The sequence below is a fragment of the Crassostrea angulata genome, chromosome 1 (assembly GCF_025612915.1).
Source record: "Crassostrea angulata isolate pt1a10 chromosome 1, ASM2561291v2, whole genome shotgun sequence".
Lineage (NCBI taxonomy): Eukaryota > Metazoa > Mollusca > Bivalvia > Ostreida > Ostreidae > Magallana > Magallana angulata.
The window spans coordinates 9,317,767-9,344,029 of NC_069111.1; the positions used below are offsets into that span (position 1 = coordinate 9,317,767).

Here is a 26,263-nt window from a genome sequence, read left to right on the forward strand (position 1 = left end):
CAAGTACAAGTACGGAGAGTAGCAGCACTTCTACTAGTACTCCATCCAGTACAACAACTGAGGCTCCTTCTACCACAACCGAACAAATGACTACTACCACAACCCCAGAAAGTACAACAGCTTCTACAAGCACCACCACGCCGTCAACGACAACCACCACTCAGGTTCCATCTACAACAACTGAAAGTAGCACAACATCAACAAGTACACAACCCCCAAAGAGTACAAGCACCACAACTGAGGCCACCACTACCTCAACAACGGAAACAACTACAACTGCAACAACTACTCCAGAGACGACTTCGACAAGTACGTCTACAACCACATCTTTGCCAACGAGCACAAGCACAACTAAAGCCCCAACTACTTCATCAACATCACCGAGCAGCACTGCAAGTACAAGTACGAGGAGTAGCAGCACTTCTACTAGTACTCCATCCAGTACAACAACTGAGGCTCCTTCTACCACAACCGAACAAATGACTACTACCACAACCCCAGAAAGTACAACAGCTTCTACAAGCACCACCACGCCTTCAACGACAACCACCACTCAGGTTCCATCTACAACAACTGAAAGTAGCACAACATCAACAAGTACACAACCCCCAACGAGTACAAGCACCACAACTGAGGCCACCACTACCTCAACAACGGAAACGACTACAACTACAACAAGTACTCCAGAGACGACTTCGACAAGTACGTCTACAACCACAGCTTTGCCAACGAGCACAAGCACAACTGAAGCCCCAACTACTTCATCAACAACACTGAGCAGCACTGCAAGTACAAGTACGGAGAGTAGCAGCACTTCTACTAGTACTCCATCCAATACAACAACTGAGGCTCCTTCTAGTTTAGCAGAACAAATGACTACTACCACAACCCCAGAAAGTACAACAGCTTATACAAGCACCACCACGCCTTCAACGACAACCACCACTCAGGTTCCATCTACAACAACTGAAAGTAGCACAACATCAACAAGTACACAGCCCCCAACGAGTACAAGCACCACAACTGAGGCCACCACTACCTCAGCAACGGAAACGACTATAACTACAACAAGTACTCCAGAGACGACTTCGACAAGTACGTCTACAACCACAGCTTTGCCAACGAGCACAAGCACAACTGAAGCCCCAACTACTTCATCAACAACACTGAGCAGCACTGCAAGTACAAGTACGGAGAGTAGCAGCACTTCTACTAGTACTCCATCCAGTACAACAACTGAGGCTCCTTCTACCACAACCGAACAAATGACTACTACCACAACCCCAGAAAGTACAACAGCTTCTACAAGCACCACCACGCCTTCAACGACAACCACCACTCAGGTTCCATCTACAACAACTGAAAGTAGCACAACATCAACAAGTACACAGCCCCCAACGAGTACAAGCACCACAACCGAGGCCACCACTACCTCAACAACGGAAACGACTACAACTACAACAAGTACTCCAGAGACGACTTCGACAAGTACGTCTACAACCACAGCTTTGCCAACGAGCACAAGCACAACGGAAGCCCCAACTACTTCATCAACAACACTGAGCAGCACTGCAAGTACAAGTACGGAGAGTAGCAGCACTTCTACTAGTACTCCATCCAGTACAACAACTGAGGCTCCTTCTACCACAACCGAACAAATGACTACTACCACAACCCCAGAAAGTACAACAGCTTCTACAAGCACCACCACGCCTTCAACGACAACCACCACTCAGGTTCCATCTACAACAACTGAAAGTAGCACAACATCAACAAGTACACAGCCCCCAACGAGTACAAGCACCACAACTGAGGCCACCACTACCTCAACAACGGAAACGACTACAACTACAACAAGTACTCCAGAGACGACTTCGACAAGTACGTCTACAACCACAGCTTTGCCAACGAGCACAAGCACAACTGAAGCCCCAACTACTTCATCAACAACACTGAGCAGCACTGCAAGTACAAGTACGGAGAGTAGCAGCGCTTCTACTAGTACTCCATCCAGTACAACAACTGAGGCTCCTTCTACCACAACCGAACAAATGACTACTACCACAACCCCAGAAAGTACAACAGCTTCTACAAGCACCACCACGCCTTCAACGACAACCACCACTCAGGTTCCATCTACAACAACTGAAAGTAGCACAACATCAACAAGTACACAGCCCCCAACGCGTACAAGCACCACAACTGAGGCCACCACTACCTCAACAACGGAAACGACTACAACTACAACAAGTACTCCAGAGACGACTTCGACAAGTACGTCTACAACCACAGCTTTGCCAACGAGCACAAGCACAACTGAAGCCCCAACTACTTCATCAACAACACTGAGCAGCACTGCAAGTACAAGTACGGAGAGTAGCAGCACTTCTACTAGTACTCCATCCAGTACAACAACTGAGGCTCCTTCTACCACAACCGAACAAATGACTACTACCACAACCCCAGAAAGTACAACAGCTTCTACAAGCACCACCACGCCTTCAACGACAACCACCACTCAGGTTCCATCTACAACAACTGAAAGTAGCACAACATCAACAAGTACACAACCCCCAACGAGTACAAGCACCACAACTGAGGCCACCACTACCTCAACAACGGAAACGACTACAACTACAACAAGTACTCCAGAGACGACTTCGACAAGTACGTCTACAACCACAGCTTTGCCAACGAGCACAAGCACAACTGAAGCCCCAACTACTTCATCAACAACACTGAGCAGCACTGCAAGTACAAGTACGGAGAGTAGCAGCGCTTCTACTAGTACTCCATCCAGTACAACAACTGAGGCTCCTTCTACCACAACCGAACAAATGACTACTACCACAACCCCAGAAAGTACAACAGCTTCTACAAGCACCACCACGCCTTCAACGACAACCACCACTCAGGTTCCATCTACAACAACTGAAAGTAGCACAACATCAACAAGTACACAACCCCCAACGAGTACAAGCACCACAACTGAGGCCACCACTACCTCAACAACGGAAACGACTATAACTACAACAAGTACTCCAGAGACGACTTCGACAAGTACGTCTACAACCTCAGCTTTGCCAACGAGCACAAGCACAACTGAAGCCCCAACTACTTCATCAACAACACTGAGCAGCACTGCAAGTACAAGTACGGAGAGTAGCAGCACTTCTACTAGTACTCCATCCAGTACAACAACTGAGGCTCCTTCTACCACAACCGAACAAATGACTACTACCACAACCCCAGAAAGTACAACAGCTTCTACAAGCACCACCACGCCTTCAACGACAACCACCACTCAGGTTCCATCTACAACAACTGAAAGTAGCACAACATCAACAAGTACACAGCCCCCAACGAGTACAAGCACCACAACTGAGGCCACCACTACCTCAACAACGGAAACGACTACAACTACAACAAGTACTCCAGAGACGACTTCGACAAGTACGTCTACAACCACAACTTTGCCAACGAGCACAAGCACAACTGAAGCCCCAACTACTTCATCAACAACACTGAGCAGCACTGCAAGTACAAGTACGGAGAGTAGCAGCACTTCTACTAGTACTCCATCCAGTACAACAACTGAGGCTCCTTCTACCACAACCGAACAAATGACTACTACCACAACCCCAGAAAGTACAACAGCTTCTACAAGCACCACCACGCCTTCAACGACAACCACCACTCAGGTTCCATCTACAACAACTGAAAGTAGCACAACATCAACAAGTACACAGCCCCCAACGAGTACAAGCACCACAACTGAGGCCACCACTACCTCAACAACGGAAACGACTACAACTACAACAAGTACTCCAGAGACGACTTCGACAAGTACGTCTACAACCACAGCTTTGCCAACGAGCACAAGCACAACTGAAGCCCCAACTACTTCATCAACAACACTGAGCAGCACTGCAAGTACAAGTACGGAGAGTAGCAGCGCTTCTACTAGTACTCCATCCAGTACAACAACTGAGGCTCCTTCTACCACAACCGAACAAATGACTACTACCACAACCCCAGAAAGTACAACAGCTTCTACAAGCACCACCACGCCTTCAACGACAACCACCACTCAGGTTCCATCTACAACAACTGAAAGTAGCACAACATCAACAAATACACAGCCCCCAACGAGTACAAGCACCACAACTGAGGCCACCACTACCTCAACAACGGAAACGACTACAACTACAACAAGTACTCCAGAGACGACTTCGACAAGTACGTCTACAACCACAGCTTTGCCAACGAGCACAAGCACAACTGAAGCCCCAACTACTTCATCAACAACACTGAGCAGCACTGCAAGTACAAGTACGGAGAGTAGCAGCACTTCTACTAGTACTCCATCCAGTACAACAACTGAGGCTCCTTCTACCACAACCGAACAAATGACTACTACCACAACCCCAGAAAGTACAACAGCTTCTACAAGCACCACCACGCCTTCAACGACAACCACCACTCAGGTTCCATCTACAACAACTGAAAGTAGCACAACATCAACAAGTACACAACCCCCAACGAGTACAAGCACCACAACTGAGGCCACCACTACCTCAACAACGGAAACGACTACAACTACAACAAGTACTCCAGAGACGACTTCGACAAGTACGTCTACAACCACAGCTTTGCCAACGAGCACAAGCACAACTGAAGCCCCAACTACTTCATCAACAACACTGAGCAGCACTGCAAGTACAAGTACGGAGAGTAGCAGCACTTCTACTAGTACTCCATCCAGTACAACAACTGAGGCTCCTTCTACTTTAGCAGAGCAAATGACTACTACCACAACCCCAGAAAGTACAACAGCTTCTACAAGCACCACCACGCCTTCAACGACAACCACCACTCAGGTTCCATCTACAACAACTGAAAGTAGCACAACATCAACAAGTACACAACCCCCAACGAGTACAAGCACCACAACTGAGGCCACCACTACCTCAACAACGGAAACGACTACAACTACAACAAGTACTCCAGAGACGACTTCGACAAGTACGTCTACAACCACAGCTTTGCCAACGAGCACAAGCACAACTGAAGCCCCAACTACTTCATCAACAACACTGAGCAGCACTGCAAGTACAAGTACGGAGAGTAGCAGCGCTTCTACTAGTACTCCATCCAGTACAACAACTGAGGCTCCTTCTACCACAACCGAACAAATGACTACTACCACAACCCCAGAAAGTACAACAGCTTCTACAAGCACCACCACGCCTTCAACGACAACCACCACTCAGGTTCCATCTACAACAACTGAAAGTAGCACAACATCAACAAGTACACAACCCCCAACGAGTACAAGCACCACAACTGAGGCCACCACTACCTCAACAACGGAAACGACTACAACTACAACAAGTACTCCAGAGACGACTTCGACAAGTACGTCTACAACCACAGCTTTGCCAACGAGCACAAGCACAACTGAAGCCCCAACTACTTCATCAACAACACTGAGCAGCACTGCAAGTACAAGTACGGAGAGTAGCAGCGCTTCTACTAGTACTCCATCCAGTACAACAACTGAGGCTCCTTCTACCACAACCGAACAAATGACTACTACCACAACCCCAGAAAGTACAACAGCTTCTACAAGCACCACCACGCCTTCAACGACAACCACCACTCAGGTTCCATCTACAACAACTGAAAGTAGCACAACATCAACAAGTACACAACCCCCAACGAGTACAAGCACCACAACTGAGGCCACCACTACCTCAACAACGGAAACGACTACAACTACAACAAGTACTCCAGAGACGACTTCGACAAGTACGTCTACAACCACAGCTTTGCCAACGAGCACAAGCACAACTGAAGCCCCAACTACTTCATCAACAACACTGAGCAGCACTGCAAGTACAAGTACGGAGAGTAGCAGCGCTTCTACTAGTACTCCATCCAGTACAACAACTGAGGCTCCTTCTACCACAACCGAACAAATGACTACTACCACAACCCCAGAAAGTACAACAGCTTCTACAAGCACCACCACGCCTTCAACGACAACCACCACTCAGGTTCCATCTACAACAACTGAAAGTAGCACAACATCAACAAGTACACAACCCCCAACGAGTACAAGCACCACAACTGAGGCCACCACTACCTCAACAACGGAAACGACTACAACTACAACAAGTACTCCAGAGACGACTTCAACAAGTACGTCTACAACCACAGCTTTGCCAACGAGCACAAGCACAACTGAAGCCCCAACTACTTCATCAACAACACTGAGCAGCACTGCAAGTACAAGTACGGAGAGTAGCAGCGCTTCTACTAGTACTCCATCCAGTACAACAACTGAGGCTCCTTCTACCACAACCGAACAAATGACTACTACCACAACCCCAGAAAGTACAACAGCTTCTACAAGCACCACCACGCCTTCAACGACAACCACCACTCAGGTTCCATCTACAACAACTGAAAGTAGCACAACATCAACAAGTACACAACCCCCAACGAGTACAAGCACCACAACTGAGGCCACCACTACCTCAACAACGGAAACGACTACAACTACAACAAGTACTCCAGAGACGACTTCGACAAGTACGTCTACAACCACAGCTTTGCCAACGAGCACAAGCACAACTGAAGCCCCAACTACTTCATCAACAACACTGAGCAGCACTGCAAGTACAAGTACGGAGAGTAGCAGCACTTCTACTAGTACTCCATCCAGTACAACAACTGAGGCTCCTTCTACCACAACCGAACAAATGACTACTACCACAACCCCAGAAAGTACAACAGCTTCTACAAGCACCACCACGCCTTCAACGACAACCACCACTCAGGTTCCATCTACAACAACTGAAAGTAGCACAACATCAACAAGTACACAACCCCCAACGAGTACAAGCACCACAACTGAGGCCACCACTACCTCAACAACGGAAACGACTACAACTACAACAAGTACTCCAGAGACGACTTCGACAAGTACGTCTACAACCACAGCTTTGCCAACGAGCACAAGCACAACTGAAGCCCCAACTACTTCATCAACAACACTGAGCAGCACTGCAAGTACAAGTACGGAGAGTAGCAGCACTTCTACTAGTACTCCATCCAGTACAACAACTGAAGCTCCTTCTACCACAACCGAACAAATGACTACTACCACAACCCCAGAAAGTACAACAGCTTCTACAAGCACCACCACGCCTTCAACGACAACCACCACTCAGGTTCCATCTACAACAACTGAAAGTAGCACAACATCAACAAGTACACAACCCCCAACGAGTACAAGCACCACAACTGAGGCCACCACTACCTCAACAACGGAAACGACTACAACTACAACAAGTACTCCAGAGACGACTTCGACAAGTACGTCTACAACCACAGCTTTGCCAACGAGCACAAGCACAACTGAAGCCCCAACTACTTCATCAACAACACTGAGCAGCACTGCAAGTACAAGTACGGAGAGTAGCAGCACTTCTACTAGTACTCCATCCAGTACAACAACTGAGGCTCCTTCTAGTTTAGCAGAACAAATGACTACTACCACAACCCCAGAAAGTACAACAGCTTATACAAGCACCACCACGCCTTCAACGACAACCACCACTCAGGTTCCATCTACAACAACTGAAAGTAGCACAACATCAACAAGTACACAGCCCCCAACGAGTACAAGCACCACAACTGAGGCCACCACTACCTCAACAACGGAAACGACTATAACTACAACAAGTACTCCAGAGACGACTTCGACAAGTACGTCTACAACCACAGCTTTGCCAACGAGCACAAGCACAACTGAAGCCCCAACTACTTCATCAACAACACTGAGCAGCACTGCAAGTACAAGTACGGAGAGTAGCAGCACTTCTACTAGTACTCCATCCAGTACAACAACTGAGGCTCCTTCTACCACAACCGAACAAATGACTACTACCACAACCCCAGAAAGTACAACAGCTTCTACAAGCACCACCACGCCTTCAACGACAACCACCACTCAGGTTCCATCTACAACAACTGAAAGTAGCACAACATCAACAAGTACACAGCCCCCAACGAGTACAAGCACCACAACTGAGGCCACCACTACCTCAACAACGGAAACGACTACAACTACAACAAGTACTCCAGAGACGACTTCGACAAGTACGTCTACAACCACAGCTTTGCCAACGAGCACAAGCACAACGGAAGCCCCAACTACTTCATCAACAACACTGAGCAGCACTGCAAGTACAAGTACGGAGAGTAGCAGCACTTCTACTAGTACTCCATCCAGTACAACAACTGAGGCTCCTTCTACCACAACCGAACAAATGACTACTACCACAACCCCAGAAAGTACAACAGCTTCTACAAGCACCACCACGCCTTCAACGACAACCACCACTCAGGTTCCATCTACAACAACTGAAAGTAGCACATCATCAACAAGTACACAGCCCCCAACGAGTACAAGCACCACAACTGAGGCCACCACTACCTCAACAACGGAAACGACTACAACTACAACAAGTACTCCAGAGACGACTTCGACAAGTACGTCTACAACCACAGCTTTGCCAACGAGCACAAGCACAACTGAAGCCCCAACTACTTCATCAACAACACTGAGCAGCACTGCAAGTACAAGTACGGAGAGTAGCAGCGCTTCTACTAGTACTCCATCCAGTACAACAACTGAGGCTCCTTCTACCACAACCGAACAAATGACTACTACCACAACCCCAGAAAGTACAACAGCTTCTACAAGCACCACCACGCCTTCAACGACAACCACCACTCAGGTTCCATCTACAACAACTGAAAGTAGCACAACATCAACAAGTACACAGCCCCCAACGAGTACAAGCACCACAACTGAGGCCACCACTACCTCAACAACGGAAACGACTACAACTACAACAAGTACTCCAGAGACGACTTCGACAAGTACGTCTACAACCACAGCTTTGCCAACGAGCACAAGCACAACTGAAGCCCCAACTACTTCATCAACAACACTGAGCAGCACTGCAAGTACAAGTACGGAGAGTAGCAGCACTTCTACTAGTACTCCATCCAGTACAACAACTGAGGCTCCTTCTACCACAACCGAACAAATGACTACTACCACAACCCCAGAAAGTACAACAGCTTCTACAAGCACCACCACGCCTTCAACGACAACCACCACTCAGGTTCCATCTACAACAACTGAAAGTAGCACAACATCAACAAGTACACAACCCCCAACGAGTACAAGCACCACAACTGAGGCCACCACTACCTCAACAACGGAAACGACTACAACTACAACAAGTACTCCAGAGACGACTTCGACAAGTACGTCTACAACCACAGCTTTGCCAACGAGCACAAGCACAACTGAAGCCCCAACTACTTCATCAACAACACTGAGCAGCACTGCAAGTACAAGTTCGGAGAGTAGCAGCGCTTCTACTAGTACTCCATCCAGTACAACAACTGAGGCTCCTTCTACCACAACCGAACAAATGACTACTACCACAACCCCAGAAAGTACAACAGCTTCTACAAGCACCACCACGCCTTCAACGACAACCACCACTCAGGTTCCATCTACAACAACTGAAAGTAGCACAACATCAACAAGTACACAACCCCCAACAAGTACAAGCACCACAACTGAGGCCACCACTACCTCAACAACGGAAACGACTATAACTACAACAAGTACTCCAGAGACGACTTCGACAAATACGTCTACAACCTCAGCTTTGCCAACGAGCACAAGCACAACTGAAGCCCCAACTACTTCATCAACAACACTGAGCAGCACTGCAAGTACAAGTACGGAGAGTAGCAGCACTTCTACTAGTACTCCATCCAGTACAACAACTGAGGCTCCTTCTACCACAACCGAACAAATGACTACTACCACAACCCCAGAAAGTACAACAGCTTCTACAAGCACCACCACGCCTTCAACGACAACCACCACTCAGGTTCCATCTACAACAACTGAAAGTAGCACAACATCAACAAGTACACAGCCCCCAACGAGTACAAGCACCACAACTGAGGCCACCACTACCTCAACAACGGAAACGACTACAACTACAACAAGTACTCCAGAGACGACTTCGACAAGTACGTCTACAACCACAGCTTTGCCAACGAGCACAAGCACAACTGAAGCCCCAACTACTTCATCAACAACACTGAGCAGCACTGCAAGTACAAGTACGGAGAGTAGCAGCACTTCTACTAGTACTCCATCCAGTACAACAACTGAGGCTCCTTCTACCACAACCGAACAAATGACTACTACCACAACCCCAGAAAGTACAACAGCTTCTACAAGCACCACCACGCCTTCAACGACAACCACCACTCAGGTTCCATCTACAACAACTGAAAGTAGCACAACATCAACAAGTACACAGCCCCCAACGAGTACAAGCACCACAACTGAGGCCACCACTACCTCAACAACGGAAACGACTACAACTACAACAAGTACTCCAGAGACGACTTCGACAAGTACGTCTACAACCACAGCTTTGCCAACGAGCACAAGCACAACTGAAGCCCCAACTACTTCATCAACAACACTGAGCAGCACTGCAAGTACAAGTACGGAGAGTAGCAGCGCTTCTACTAGTACTCCATCCAGTACAACAACTGAGGCTCCTTCTACCACAACCGAACAAATGACTACTACCACAACCCCAGAAAGTACAACAGCTTCTACAAGCACCACCACGCCTTCAACGACAACCACCACTCAGGTTCCATCTACAACAACTGAAAGTAGCACAACATCAACAAGTACACAGCCCCCAACGAGTACAAGCACCACAACTGAGGCCACCACTACCTCAACAACGGAAACGACTACAACTACAACAAGTACTCCAGAGACGACTTCGACAAGTACGTCTACAACCACAGCTTTGCCAACGAGCACAAGCACAACTGAAGCCCCAACTACTTCATCAACAACACTGAGCAGCACTGCAAGTACAAGTACGGAGAGTAGCAGCACTTCTACTAGTACTCCATCCAGTACAACAACTGAGGCTCCTTCTACCACAACCGAACAAATGACTACTACCACAACCCCAGAAAGTACAACAGCTTCTACAAGCACCACCACGCCTTCAACGACAACCACCACTCAGGTTCCATCTACAACAACTGAAAGTAGCACAACATCAACAAGTACACAACCCCCAACGAGTACAAGCACCACAACTGAGGCCACCACTACCTCAACAACGGAAACGACTACAACTACAACAAGTACTCCAGAGACGACTTCGACAAGTACGTCTACAACCACAGCTTTGCCAACGAGCACAAGCACAACTGAAGCCCCAACTACTTCATCAACAACACTGAGCAGCACTGCAAGTACAAGTACGGAGAGTAGCAGCACTTCTACTAGTACTCCATCCAGTACAACAACTGAGGCTCCTTCTACTTTAGCAGAGCAAATGACTACTACCACAACCCCAGAAAGTACAACAGCTTATACAAGCACCACCACGCCTTCAACGACAACCACCACTCAGGTTCCATCTACAACAACTGAAAGTAGCACAACATCAACAAGTACACAACCCCCAACGAGTACAAGCACCACAACTGAGGCCACCACTACCTCAACAACGGAAACGACTACAACTACAACAAGTACTCCAGAGACGACTTCGACAAGTACGTCTACAACCACAGCTTTGCCAACGAGCACAAGCACAACTGAAGCCCCAACTACTTCATCAACAACACTGAGCAGCACTGCAAGTACAAGTACGGAGAGTAGCAGCACTTCTACTAGTACTCCATCCAGTACAACAACTGAGGCTCCTTCTACCACAACCGAACAAATGACTACTACCACAACCCCAGAAAGTACAACAGCTTCTACAAGCACCACCACGCCTTCAACGACAACCACCACTCAGGTTCCATCTACAACAACTGAAAGTAGCACAACATCAACAAGTACACAACCCCCAACGAGTACAAGCACCACAACTGAGGCCACCACTACCTCAACAACGGAAACGACTACAACTACAACAAGTACTCCAGAGACGACTTCGACAAGTACGTCTACAACCACAGCTTTGCCAACGAGCACAAGCACAACTGAAGCCCCAACTACTTCATCAACAACACTGAGCAGCACTGCAAGTACAAGTACGGAGAGTAGCAGCACTTCTACTAGTACTCCATCCAGTACAACAACTGAGGCTCCTTCTACTTTAGCAGAGCAAATGACTACTACCACAACCCCAGAAAGTACAACAGCTTCTACAAGCACCACCACGCCTTCAACGACAACCACCACTCAGGTTCCATCTACAACAACTGAAAGTAGCACAACATCAACAAGTACACAACCCCCAACGAGTACAAGCACCACAACTGAGGCCACCACTACCTCAACAACGGAAACGACTACAACTACAACAAGTACTCCAGAGACGACTTCGACAAGTACGTCTACAACCACAGCTTTGCCAACGAGCACAAGCACAACTGAAGCCCCAACTACTTCATCAACAACACTGAGCAGCACTGCAAGTACAAGTACGGAGAGTAGCAGCGCTTCTACTAGTACTCCATCCAGTACAACAACTGAGGCTCCTTCTACCACAACCGAACAAATGACTACTACCACAACCCCAGAAAGTACAACAGCTTCTACAAGCACCACCACGCCTTCAACGACAACCACCACTCAGGTTCCATCTACAACAACTGAAAGTAGCACAACATCAACAAGTACACAACCCCCAACAAGTACAAGCACCACAACTGAGGCCACCACTACCTCAACAACGGAAACGACTATAACTACAACAAGTACTCCAGAGACGACTTCGACAAGTACGTCTACAACCTCAGCTTTGCCAACGAGCACAAGCACAACTGAAGCCCCAACTACTTCATCAACAACACTGAGCAGCACTGCAAGTACAAGTACGGAGAGTAGCAGCACTTCTACTAGTACTCCATCCAGTACAACAACTGAGGCTCCTTCTACTTTAGCAGAGCAAATGACTACTACCACAACCCCAGAAAGTACAACAGCTTCTACAAGCACCACCACGCCTTCAACGACAACCACCACTCAGGTTCCATCTACAACAACTGAAAGTAGCACAACATCAACAAGTACACAGCCCCCAACGAGTACAAGCACCACAACTGAGGCCACCACTACCTCAACAACGGAAACGACTACAACTACAACAAGTACTCCAGAGACGACTTCGACAAGTACGTCTACAACCACAGCTTTGCCAACGAGCACAAGCACAACTGAAGCCCCAACTACTTCATCAACAACACTGAGCAGCACTGCAAGTACAAGTACGGAGAGTAGCAGCACTTCTACTAGTACTCCATCCAGTACAACAACTGAGGCTCCTTCTACCACAACCGAACAAATGACTACTACCACAACCCCAGAAAGTACAACAGCTTCTACAAGCACCACCACGCCTTCAACGACAACCACCACTCAGGTTCCATCTACAACAACTGAAAGTAGCACAACATCAACAAGTACACAGCCCCCAACGAGTACAAGCACCACAACTGAGGCCACCACTACCTCAACAACGGAAACGACTACAACTACAACAAGTACTCCAGAGACGACTTCGACAAGTACGTCTACAACCACAGCTTTGCCAACGAGCACAAGCACAACTGAAGCCCCAACTACTTCATCAACAACACTGAGCAGCACTGCAAGTACAAGTACGGAGAGTAGCAGCGCTTCTACTAGTACTCCATCCAGTACAACAACTGAGGCTCCTTCTACCACAACCGAACAAATGACTACTACCACAACCCCAGAAAGTACAACAGCTTCTACAAACACCACCACGCCTTCAACGACAACCACCACTCAGGTTCCATCTACAACAACTGAAAGTAGCACAACATCAACAAGTACACAGCCCCCAACGAGTACAAGCACCACAACTGAGGCCACCACTACCTCAACAACGGAAACGACTACAACTACAACAAGTACTCCAGAGACGACTTCGACAAGTACGTCTACAACCACAGCTTTGCCAACGAGCACAAGCACAACTGAAGCCCCAACTACTTCATCAACAACACTGAGCAGCACTGCAAGTACAAGTACGGAGAGTAGCAGCACTTCTACTAGTACTCCATCCAGTACAACAACTGAGGCTCCTTCTACCACAACCGAACAAATGACTACTACCACAACCCCAGAAAGTACAACAGCTTCTACAAGCACCACCACGCCTTCAACGACAACCACCACTCAGGTTCCATCTACAACAACTGAAAGTAGCACAACATCAACAAGTACACAACCCCCAACGAGTACAAGCACCACAACTGAGGCCACCACTACCTCAACAACGGAAACGACTACAACTACAACAAGTACTCCAGAGACGACTTCGACAAGTACGTCTACAACCACAGCTTTGCCAACGAGCACAAGCACAACTGAAGCCCCAACTACTTCATCAACAACACTGAGCAGCACTGCAAGTACAAGTACGGAGAGTAGCAGCACTTCTACTAGTACTCCATCCAGTACAACAACTGAGGCTCCTTCTACTTTAGCAGAGCAAATGACTACTACCACAACCCCAGAAAGTACAACAGCTTCTACAAGCACCACCACGCCTTCAACGACAACCACCACTCAGGTTCCATCTACAACAACTGAAAGTAGCACAACATCAACAAGTACACAGCCCCCAACGAGTACAAGCACCACAACTGAGGCCACCACTACCTCAACAACGGAAACGACTACAACTACAACAAGTACTCCAGAGACGACTTCGACAAGTACGTCTACAACCACAGCTTTGCCAACGAGCACAAGCACAACTGAAGCCCCAACTACTTCATCAACAACACTGAGCAGCACTGCAAGTACAAGTACGGAGAGTAGCAGCACTTCTACTAGTACTCCATCCAGTACAACAACTGAGGCTCCTTCTACCACAACCGAACAAATGACTACTACCACAACCCCAGAAAGTACAACAGCTTCTACAAGCACCACCACGCCTTCAACGACAACCACCACTCAGGTTCCATCTACAACAACTGAAAGTAGCACAACATCAACAAGTACACAACCCCCAACGAGTACAAGCACCACAACTGAGGCCACCACTACCTCAACAACGGAAACGACTACAACTACAACAAGTACTCCAGAGACGACTTCGACAAGTACGTCTACAACCACAGCTTTGCCAACGAGCACAAGCACAACTGAAGCCCCAACTACTTCATCAACAACACTGAGCAGCACTGCAAGTACAAGTACGGAGAGTAGCAGCACTTCTACTAGTACTCCATCCAGTACAACAACTGAGGCTCCTTCTACTTTAGCAGAGCAAATGACTACTACCACAACCCCAGAAAGTACAACAGCTTCTACAAGCACCACCACGCCTTCAACGACAACCACCACTCAGGTTCCATCTACAACAACTGAAAGTAGCACAACATCAACAAGTACACAGCCCCCAACGAGTACAAGCACCACAACTGAGGCCACCACTACCTCAACAACGGAAACGACTACAACTACAACAAGTACTCCAGAGACGACTTCGACAAGTACGTCTACAACCACAGCTTTGCCAACGAGCACAAGCACAACTGAAGCCCCAACTACTTCATCAACAACACTGAGCAGCACTGCAAGTACAAGTACGGAGAGTAGCAGCACTTCTACTAGTACTCCATCCAGTACAACAACTGAGGCTCCTTCTACTTTAGCAGAGCAAATGACTACTACCACAACCCCAGAAAGTACAACAGCTTCTACAAGCACCACCACGCCTTCAACGACAACCACCACTCAGGTTCCATCTACAACAACTGAAAGTAGCACAACATCAACAAGTACACAGCCCCCAACGAGTACAAGCACCACAACTGAGGCCACCACTACCTCAACAACGGAAACGACTACAACTACAACAAGTACTCCAGAGACGACTTCGACAAGTACGTCTACAACCACAGCTTTGCCAACGAGCACAAGCACAACTGAAGCCCCAACTACTTCATCAACAACACTGAGCAGCACTGCAAGTACAAGTACGGAGAGTAGCAGCACTTCTACTAGTACTCCATCCAGTACAACAACTGAGGCTCCTTCTACTTTAGCAGAGCAAATGACTACTACCACAACCCCAGAAAGTACAACAGCTTCTACAAGCACCACCACGCCTTCAACGACAACCACCACTCAGGTTCCATCTACAACAACTGAAAGTAGCACAACATCAACAAGTACACAGCCCCCAACGAGTACAAGCACCACAACTGAGGCCACCACTACCTCAACAACGGAAACGACTACAACTACAACAAGTACTCCAGAGACGACTTCGACAAGTACGTCTACAACCACAGCTTTGCCAACGAGCACAAGCACAACTGAAGCCCCAACTACTTCATCAACAACACTGAGCAGCACTGCAAGTACAAGTACGGAGAGTAGCAGCACTTCTACTAGTACTCCATCCAGTACAACAACTGAGGCTCCTTCTACCACAACCGAACAAATGACTACTACCACAACCCCAGAAAGTACAACAGCTTCTACAAGCACCACCACGCCTTCAACGACAACCACCACTCAGGTTCCATCTACAACAACTGAAAGTAGCACAACATCAACAAGTACACAACCCCCAACGAGTACAAGCACCACAACTGAGGCCACCACTACCTCAACAACGGAAACGACTACAACTACAACAAGTACTCCAGAGACGACTTCGACAAGTACGTCTACAACCACAGCTTTGCCAACGAGCACAAGCACAACTGAAGCCCCAACTACTTCATCAACAACACTGAGCAGCACTGCAAGTACAAGTACGGAGAGTAGCAGCACTTCTACTAGTACTCCATCCAGTACAACAACTGAGGCTCCTTCTACTTTAGCAGAGCAAATGACTACTACCACAACCCCAGAAAGTACAACAGCTTCTACAAGCACCACCACGCCTTCAACGACAACCACCACTCAGGTTCCATCTACAACAACTGAAAGTAGCACAACATCAACAAGTACACAACCCCCAACGAGTACAAGCACCACAACTGAGGCCACCACTACCTCAACAACGGAAACGACTACAACTACAACAAGTACTCCAGAGACGACTTCGACAAGTACGTCTACAACCACAGCTTTGCCAACGAGCACAAGCACAACTGAAGCCCCAACTACTTCATCAACAACACTGAGCAGCACTACAAGTACAAGTACGGAGAGTAGCAGCGCTTCTACTAGTACTCCATCCAGTACAACAACTGAGGCTCCTTCTACCACAACCGAACAAATGACTACTACCACAACCCCAGAAAGTACAACAGCTTCTACAAGCACCACCACGCCTTCAACGACAACCACCACTCAGGTTCCATCTACAACAACTGAAAGTAGCACAACATCAACAAGTACACAACCCCCAACGAGTACAAGCACCACAACTGAGGCCACCACTACCTCAACAACGGAAACGACTACAACTACAACAAGTACTCCAGAGACGACTTCGACAAGTACGTCTACAACCACAGCTTTGCCAACGAGCACAAGCACAACTGAAGCCCCAACTACTTCATCAACAACACTGAGCAGCACTGCAAGTACAAGTACGGAGAGTAGCAGCGCTTCTACTAGTACTCCCTCCAGTACAACAACTGAGGCTCCTTCTACCACAACCGAACAAATGACTACTACCACAACCCCACAAAGTACAACAGCTTCTACAAGCACCACCACGCCTTCAACGACAACCACCACTCAGGTTCCATCTACAACAACTGAAAGTAGCACAACATCAACAAGTACACAACCCCCAACGAGTACAAGCACCACAACTGAGGCCACCACTACCTCAACAACGGAAACGACTACAACTACAACAAGTACTCCAGAGACGACTTCGACAAGTACGTCTACAACCACAGCTTTGCCAACGAGCACAAGCACAACTGAAGCCCCAACTACTTCATCAACAACACTGAGCAGCACTGCAAGTACAAGTACGGAGAGTAGCAGCGCTTCTACTAGTACTCCATCCAGTACAACAACTGAGGCTCCTTCTACCACAACCGAACAAATGACTACTACCACAACCCCAGAAAGTACAACAGCTTCTACAAGCACCACCACGCCTTCAACGACAACCACCACTCAGGTTCCATCTACAACAACTGAAAGTAGCACAACATCAACAAGTACACAACCCCCAACGAGTACAAGCACCACAACTGAGGCCACCACTACCTCAACAACGGAAACGACTACAACTACAACAAGTACTCCAGAGACGACTTCGACAAGTACGTCTACAACCACAGCTTTGCCAACGAGCACAAGCACAACTGAAGCCCCAACTACTTCATCAACAACACTGAGCAGCACTGCAAGTACAGGTACGGAGAGTAGCAGCGCTTCTACTAGTACTCCCTCCAGTACAACAACTGAGGCTCCTTCTACCACAACCGAACAAATGACTACTACCACAATCCCAGAAAGTACAACAGCTTCTACAAGCACCACCACGCCTTCAACGACAACCACCACTCAGGTTCCATCTACAACAACTGAAAGTAGCACAACATCAACAAGTACACAGCCCCCAACGAGTACAAGCACCACAACTGAGGCCACCACTACCTCAACAACGGAAACGACTACAACTACAACAAGTACTCCAGAGACGACTTCGACAAGTACGTCTACAACCACAGCTTTGCCAACGAGCACAAGCACAACTGAAGCCCCAACTACTTCATCAACAACACTGAGCAGCACTGCAAGTACAAGTACGGAGAGTAGCAGCGCTTCTACTAGTACTCCATCCAGTACAACAACTGAGGCTCCTTCTACCACAACCGAACAAATGACTACTACCACAACCCCAGAAAGTACAACAGCTTCTACAAGCACCACCACGCCTTCAACGACAACCACCACTCAGGTTCCATCTACAACAACTGAAAGTAGCACAACATCAACAAGTACACAACCCCCAACGAGTACAAGCACCACAACTGAGGCCACCACTACCTCAACAACGGAAACGACTACAACTACAACAAGTACTCCAGAGACGACTTCAACAAGTACGTCTACAACCACAGCTTTGCCAACGAGCACAAGCACAACTGAAGCCCCAACTACTTCATCAACAACACTGAGCAGCACTGCAAGTACAGGTACGGAGAGTAGCAGCACTTCTACTAGTACTCCCTCCAGTACAACAACTGAGGCTCCTTCTACCACAACCGAACAAATGACTACTACCACAATACCAGAAAGTACAACAGCTTCTACAAGCACCACCACGCCTTCAACGACAACCACCACTCAGGTTCCATCTACAACAACTGAAAGTAGCACAACATCAACAAGTACACAGCCCCCAACGAGTACAAGCACCACAACTGAGGCCACCACTACCTCAACAACGGAAACGACTACAACTACAACAAGTACTCCAGAGACGACTTCGACAAGTACGTCTACAACCACAGCTTTGCCAACGAGCACAAGCACAACTGAAGCCCCAACTACTTCATCAACAACACTGAGCAGCACTGCAAGTACAAGTACGGAGAGTAGCAGCGCTTCTACTAGTACTCCATCCAGTACAACAACTGAGGCTCCTTCTACCACAACCGAACAAATGACTACTACCACAACCCCAGAAAGTACAACAGCTTCTACAAGCACCACCACGCCTTCAACGACAACCACCACTCAGGTTCCATCTACAACAACTGAAAGTAGCACAACATCAACAAGTACACAGCCCCCAACGAGTACAAGCACCACAACTGAGGCCACCACTACCTCAACAACGGAAACGACTACAACTACAACAAGTACTCCAGAGACGACTTCGACAAGTACGTCTACAACCACAGCTTTGCCAACGAGCACAAGCACAACTGAAGCCCCAACTACTTCATCAACAACACTGAGCAGCACTGCAAGTACAAGTACGGAGAGTAGCAGCACTTCTACTAGTACTCCATCCAGTACAACAACTGAGGCTCCTTCTACCACAACCGAACAAATGACTACTACCACAACCCCAGAAAGTACAACAGCTTCTACAAGCACCACCACGCCTTCAACGACAACCACCACTCAGGTTCCATCTACAACAACTGAAAGTAGCACAACATCAACAAGTACACAACCCCCAACGAGTACAAGCACCACAACTGAGGCCACCACTACCTCAACAACGGAAACGACTACAACTACAACAAGTACTCCAGAGACGACTTCGACAAGTACGTCTACAACCACAGCTTTGCCAACGAGCACAAGCACAACTGAAGCCCCAACTACTTCATCAACAACACTGAGCAGCACTGCAAGTACAAGTACGGAGAGTAGCAGCACTTCTACTAGTACTCCATCCAGTACAACAACTGAGGCTCCTTCTACTTTAGCAGAGCAAATGACTACTACCACAACCCCAGAAAGTACAACAGCTTCTACAAGCACCACCACGCCTTCAACGACAACCACCACTCAGGTTCCATCTACAACAACTGAAAGTAGCACAACATCAACAAGTACACAACCCCCAACGAGTACAAGCACCACAACTGAGGCCACCACTACCTCAACAACGGAAACGACTACAACTACAACAAGTACTCCAGAGACGACTTCGACAAGTACGTCTACAACCACAGCTTTGCCAACGAGCACAAGCACAACTGAAGCCCCAACTACTTCATCAACAACACTGAGCAGCACTGCAAGTACAAGTACGGAGAGTAGCAGCACTTCTACTAGTACTCCATCCAGTACAACAACTGAGGCTCCTTCTACCACAACCGAACAAATGACTACTACCACAACCCCAGAAAGTACAACAGCTTCTACAAGCACCACCACGCCTTCAACGACAACCACCACTCAGGTTCCATCTACAACAACTGAAAGTAGCACAACATCAACAAGTACACAACCCCCAACGAGTACAAGCACCACAACTGAGGCCACCACTACCTCAACAACGGAAACGACTACAACTACAACAAGTACTCCAGAGACGACTTCGACAAGTACGTCTACAACCACAGCTTTGCCAACGAGCACAAGCACAACTGAAGCCCCAACTACTTCATCAACAACACTGAGCAGCACTGCAAGTACAAGTACGGAGAGTAGCAGCACTTCTACTAGTACTCCATCCAGTACAACAACTGAGGCTCCTTCTACTTTAGCAGAGCAAATGACTACTACCACAACCCCAGAAAGTACAACAGCTTCTACAAGCACCACCACGCCTTCAACGACAACCACCACTCAGGTTCCATCTACAACAACTGAAAGTAGCACAACATCAACAAGTACACAACCCCCAACGAGTACAAGCACCACAACTGAGGCCACCACTACCTCAACAACGGAAACGACTACAACTACAACAAGTACTCCAGAGACGACTTCGACAAGTACGTCTACAACCACAGCTTTGCCAACGAGCACAAGCACAACTGAAGCCCCAACTACTTCATCAACAACACTGAGCAGCACTGCAAGTACAAGTACGGAGAGTAGCAGCGCTTCTACTAGTACTCCATCCAGTACAACAACTGAGGCTCCTTCTACCACAACCGAACAAATGACTACTACCACAACCCCAGAAAGTACAACAGCTTCTACAAGCACCACCACGCCTTCAACGACAACCACCACTCAGGTTCCATCTACAACAACTGAAAGTAGCACAACATCAACAAGTACACAACCCCCAACGAGTACAAGCACCACAACTGAGGCCACCACTACCTCAACAACGGAAACGACTACAACTACAACAAGTACTCCAGAGACGACTTCGACAAGTACGTCTACAACCACAGCTTTGCCAACGAGCACAAGCACAACTGAAGCCCCAACTACTTCATCAACAACACTGAGCAGCACTGCAAGTACAAGTACGGAGAGTAGCAGCACTTCTACTAGTACTCCATCCAGTACAACAACTGAGGCTCCTTCTACCACAACCGAACAAATGACTACTACCACAACCCCAGAAAGTACAACAGCTTCTACAAGCACCACCACGCCTTCAACGACAACCACCACTCAGGTTCCATCTACAACAACTGAAAGTAGCACAACATCAACAAGTACACAGCCCCCAACGAGTACAAGCACCACAACTGAGGCCACCACTACCTCAACAACGGAAACGACTACAACTACAACAAGTACTCCAGAGACGACTTCGACAAGTACGTCTACAACCACAGCTTTGCCAACGAGCACAAGCACAACTGAAGCCCCAACTACTTCATCAACAACACTGAGCAGCACTGCAAGTACAAGTACGGAGAGTAGCAGCGCTTCTACTAGTACTCCATCCAGTACAACAACTGAGGCTCCTTCTACCACAACCGAACAAATGACTACTACCACAACCCCAGAAAGTACAACAGCTTCTACAAGCACCACCACGCCTTCAACGACAACCACCACTCAGGTTCCATCTACAACAACTGAAAGTAGCACAACATCAACAAGTACACAGCCCCCAACGAGTACAAGCACCACAACTGAGGCCACCACTACCTCAACAACGGAAACGACTACAACTACAACAAGTACTCCAGAGACGACTTCGACAAGTACGTCTACAACCACAGCTTTGCCAACGAGCACAAGCACAACTGAAGCCCCAACTACTTCATCAACAACACTGAGCAGCACTGCAAGTACAAGTACGGAGAGTAGCAGCACTTCTACTAGTACTCCATCCAGTACAACAACTGAGGCTCCTTCTACCACAACCGAACAAATGACTACTACCACAACCCCAGAAAGTACAACAGCTTCTACAAGCACCACCACGCCTTCAACGACAACCACCACTCAGGTTCCATCTACAACAACTGAAAGTAGCACAACATCAACAAGTACACAACCCCCAACGAGTACAAGCACCACAACTGAGGCCACCACTACCTCAACAACGGAAACGACTACAACTACAACAAGTACTCCAGAGACGACTTCGACAAGTACGTCTACAACCACAGCTTTGCCAACGAGCACAAGCACAACTGAAGCCCCAACTACTTCATCAACAACACTGAGCAGCACTGCAAGTACAAGTACGGAGAGTAGCAGCACTTCTACTAGTACTCCATCCAGTACAACAACTGAGGCTCCTTCTACTTTAGCAGAGCAAATGACTACTACCACAACCCCAGAAAGTACAACAGCTTCTACAAGCACCACCACGCCTTCAACGACAACCACCACTCAGGTTCCATCTACAACAACTGAAAGTAGCACAACATCAACAAGTACACAGCCCCCAACGAGTACAAGCACCACAACTGAGGCCACCACTACCTCAACAACGGAAACGACTACAACTACAACAAGTACTCCAGAGACGACTTCGACAAGTACGTCTACAACCACAGCTTTGCCAACGAGCACAAGCACAACTGAAGCCCCAACTACTTCATCAACAACACTGAGCAGCACTGCAAGTACAAGTACGGAGAGTAGCAGCACTTCTACTAGTACTCCATCCAGTACAACAACTGAGGCTCCTTCTACCACAACCGAACAAATGACTACTACCACAACCCCAGAAAGTACAACAGCTTCTACAAGCACCACCACGCCTTCAACGACAACCACCACTCAGGTTCCATCTACAACAACTGAAAGTAGCACAACATCAACAAGTACACAACCCCCAACGAGTACAAGCACCACAACTGAGGCCACCACTACCTCAACAACGGAAACGACTACAACTACAACAAGTACTCCAGAGACGACTTCGACAAGTACGTCTACAACCACAGCTTTGCCAACGAGCACAAGCACAACTGAAGCCCCAACTACTTCATCAACAACACTGAGCAGCACTGCAAGTACAAGTACGGAGAGTAGCAGCACTTCTACTAGTACTCCATCCAGTACAACAACTGAGGCTCCTTCTACTTTAGCAGAGCAAATGACTACTACCACAACCCCAGAAAGTACAACAGCTTCTACAAGCACCACCACGCCTTCAACGACAACCACCACTCAGGTTCCATCTACAACAACTGAAAGTAGCACAACATCAACAAGTACACAACCCCCAACGAGTACAAGCACCACAACTGAGGCCACCACTACCTCAACAACGGAAACGACTACAACTACAACAAGTACTCCAGAGACGACTTCGACAAGTACGTCTACAACCACAGCTTTGCCAACGAGCACAAGCACAACTGAAGCCCCAACTACTTCATCAACAACACTGAGCAGCACTGCAAGTACAAGTACGGAGAGTAGCAGCGCTTCTACTAGTACTCCATCCAGTACAACAACTGAGGCTCCTTCTACCACAACCGAACAAATGACTACTACCACAACCCCAGAAAGTACAACAGCTTCTACAAGCACCACCACGCCTTCAACGACAACCATCACTCAGGTTCCATCTACAACAACTGAAAGTAGCACAACATCAACAAGTACACAACCCCCAACGAGTACAAGCACCACAACTGAGGCCACCACTACCTCAACAACGGAAACGACTACAACTACAACAAGTACTCCAGAGACGACTTCGACAAGTACGTCTACAACCACAGCTTTGCCAACGAGCACAAGCACAACTGAAGCCCCAACTACTTCATCAACAACACTGAGCAGCACTGCAAGTACAAGTACGGAGAGTAGCAGCACTTCTACTAGTACTCCATCCAGTACAACAACTGAGGCTCCTTCTACCACAACCGAACAAATGACTACTACCACAACCCCAGAAAGTACAACAGCTTCTACAAGCACCACCACGCCTTCAACGACAACCACCACTCAGGTTCCATCTACAACAACTGAAAGTAGCACAACATCAACAAGTACACAACCCCCAACGAGTACAAGCACCACAACTGAGGCCACCACTACCTCAACAACGGAAACGACTACAACTACAACAAGTACTCCAGAGACGACTTCGACAAGTACGTCTACAACCACAGCTTTGCCAACGAGCACAAGCACAACTGAAGCCCCAACTACTTCATCAACAACACTGAGCAGCACTGCAAGTACAAGTACGGAGAGTAGCAGCGCTTCTACTAGTACTCCATCCAGTAAAACAACTGAGGCTCCTTCTACCACAACCGAACAAATGACTACTACCACAACCCCAGAAAGTACAACAGCTTCTACAAGCACCACCACGCCTTCAACGACAACCACCACTCAGGTTCCATCTACAACAACTGAAAGTAGCACAACATCAACAAGTACACAACCCCCAACGAGTACAAGCACCACAACTGAGGCCACCACTACCTCAACAACGGAAACGACTACAACTACAACAAGTACTCCAGAGACGACTTCGACAAGTACGTCTACAATCACAGCTTTGCCAACGAGCACAAGCACAACTGAAGCCCCAACTACTTCATCAACAACACTGAGCAGCACTGCAAGTACAAGTACGGAGAGTAGCAGCACTTCTACTAGTACTCCATCCAGTACAACAACTGAGGCTCCTTCTACTTTAGCAGAGCAAATGACTACTACCACAACCCCAGAAAGTACAACAGCTTCTACAAGCACCACCACGCCTTCAACGACAACCACCACTCAGGTTCCATCTACAACAACTGAAAGTAGCACAACATCAACAAGTACACAGCCCCCAACGAGTACAAGCACCACAACTGAGGCCACCACTACCTCAACAACGGAAACGACTACAACTACAACAAGTACTCCAGAGACGACTTCGACAAGTACGTCTACAACCACAGCTTTGCCAACGAGCACAAGCACAACTGAAGCCCCAACTACTTCATCAACAACACTGAGCAGCACTGCAAGTACAAGTACGGAGAGTAGCAGCACTTCTACTAGTACTCCATCCAGTACAACAACTGAGGCTCCTTCTACTTTAGCAGAGCAAATGACTACTACCACAACCCCAGAAAGTACAACAGCTTCTACAAGCACCACCACGCCTTCAACGACAACCACCACTCAGGTTCCATCTACAACAACTGAAAGTAGCACAACATCAACAAGTACACAGCCCCCAACGAGTACAAGCACCACAACTGAGGCCACCACTACCTCAACAACGGAAACGACTACAACTACAACAAGTACTCCAGAGACGACTTCGACAAGTACGTCTACAACCAC

General features: G+C 47.9%; 5 protein-coding genes across 5 annotated transcripts; all 5 read left to right on the top strand.

Moving 5' to 3' along the window:
- Nucleotides 1–1,799: 1,799 nt before the first annotated feature.
- LOC128166034 (uncharacterized) lies at nucleotides 1,800–2,678 on the top strand (the record flags this gene model as incomplete). Its single annotated transcript, XM_052830949.1, has 3 exons — nucleotides 1,800–1,881; nucleotides 2,086–2,394; nucleotides 2,479–2,678. Coding segments are annotated over 3 exons (591 nt in total), but the record flags the coding sequence as incomplete, so codon positions are not given.
- A 5,799-nt stretch (nucleotides 2,679–8,477) lies between these two features.
- On the top strand, nucleotides 8,478–9,317 carry LOC128177221 (putative uncharacterized protein DDB_G0275629; the record flags this gene model as incomplete). The annotated part of the gene is made up of 2 exons (XM_052843854.1): nucleotides 8,478–8,537; nucleotides 9,270–9,317. Coding segments are annotated over 2 exons (108 nt in total), but the record flags the coding sequence as incomplete, so codon positions are not given.
- Nucleotides 9,318–10,838: 1,521 nt separating this feature from the next.
- Nucleotides 10,839–11,705, top strand: LOC128166017 (uncharacterized; the record flags this gene model as incomplete). The annotated part of the gene is made up of 3 exons (XM_052830936.1): nucleotides 10,839–10,920; nucleotides 11,125–11,433; nucleotides 11,506–11,705. Coding segments are annotated over 3 exons (591 nt in total), but the record flags the coding sequence as incomplete, so codon positions are not given.
- Nucleotides 11,706–18,305: 6,600 nt separating this feature from the next.
- LOC128166007 (uncharacterized) lies at nucleotides 18,306–19,115 on the top strand (the record flags this gene model as incomplete). The annotated part of the gene is made up of 2 exons (XM_052830928.1): nucleotides 18,306–18,387; nucleotides 18,592–19,115. Coding segments are annotated over 2 exons (606 nt in total), but the record flags the coding sequence as incomplete, so codon positions are not given.
- A 6,264-nt stretch (nucleotides 19,116–25,379) lies between these two features.
- LOC128166045 (uncharacterized) lies at nucleotides 25,380–26,246 on the top strand (the record flags this gene model as incomplete). Its single annotated transcript, XM_052830954.1, has 3 exons — nucleotides 25,380–25,461; nucleotides 25,666–25,974; nucleotides 26,059–26,246. Coding segments are annotated over 3 exons (579 nt in total), but the record flags the coding sequence as incomplete, so codon positions are not given.
- Nucleotides 26,247–26,263: the final 17 nt, after the last annotated feature.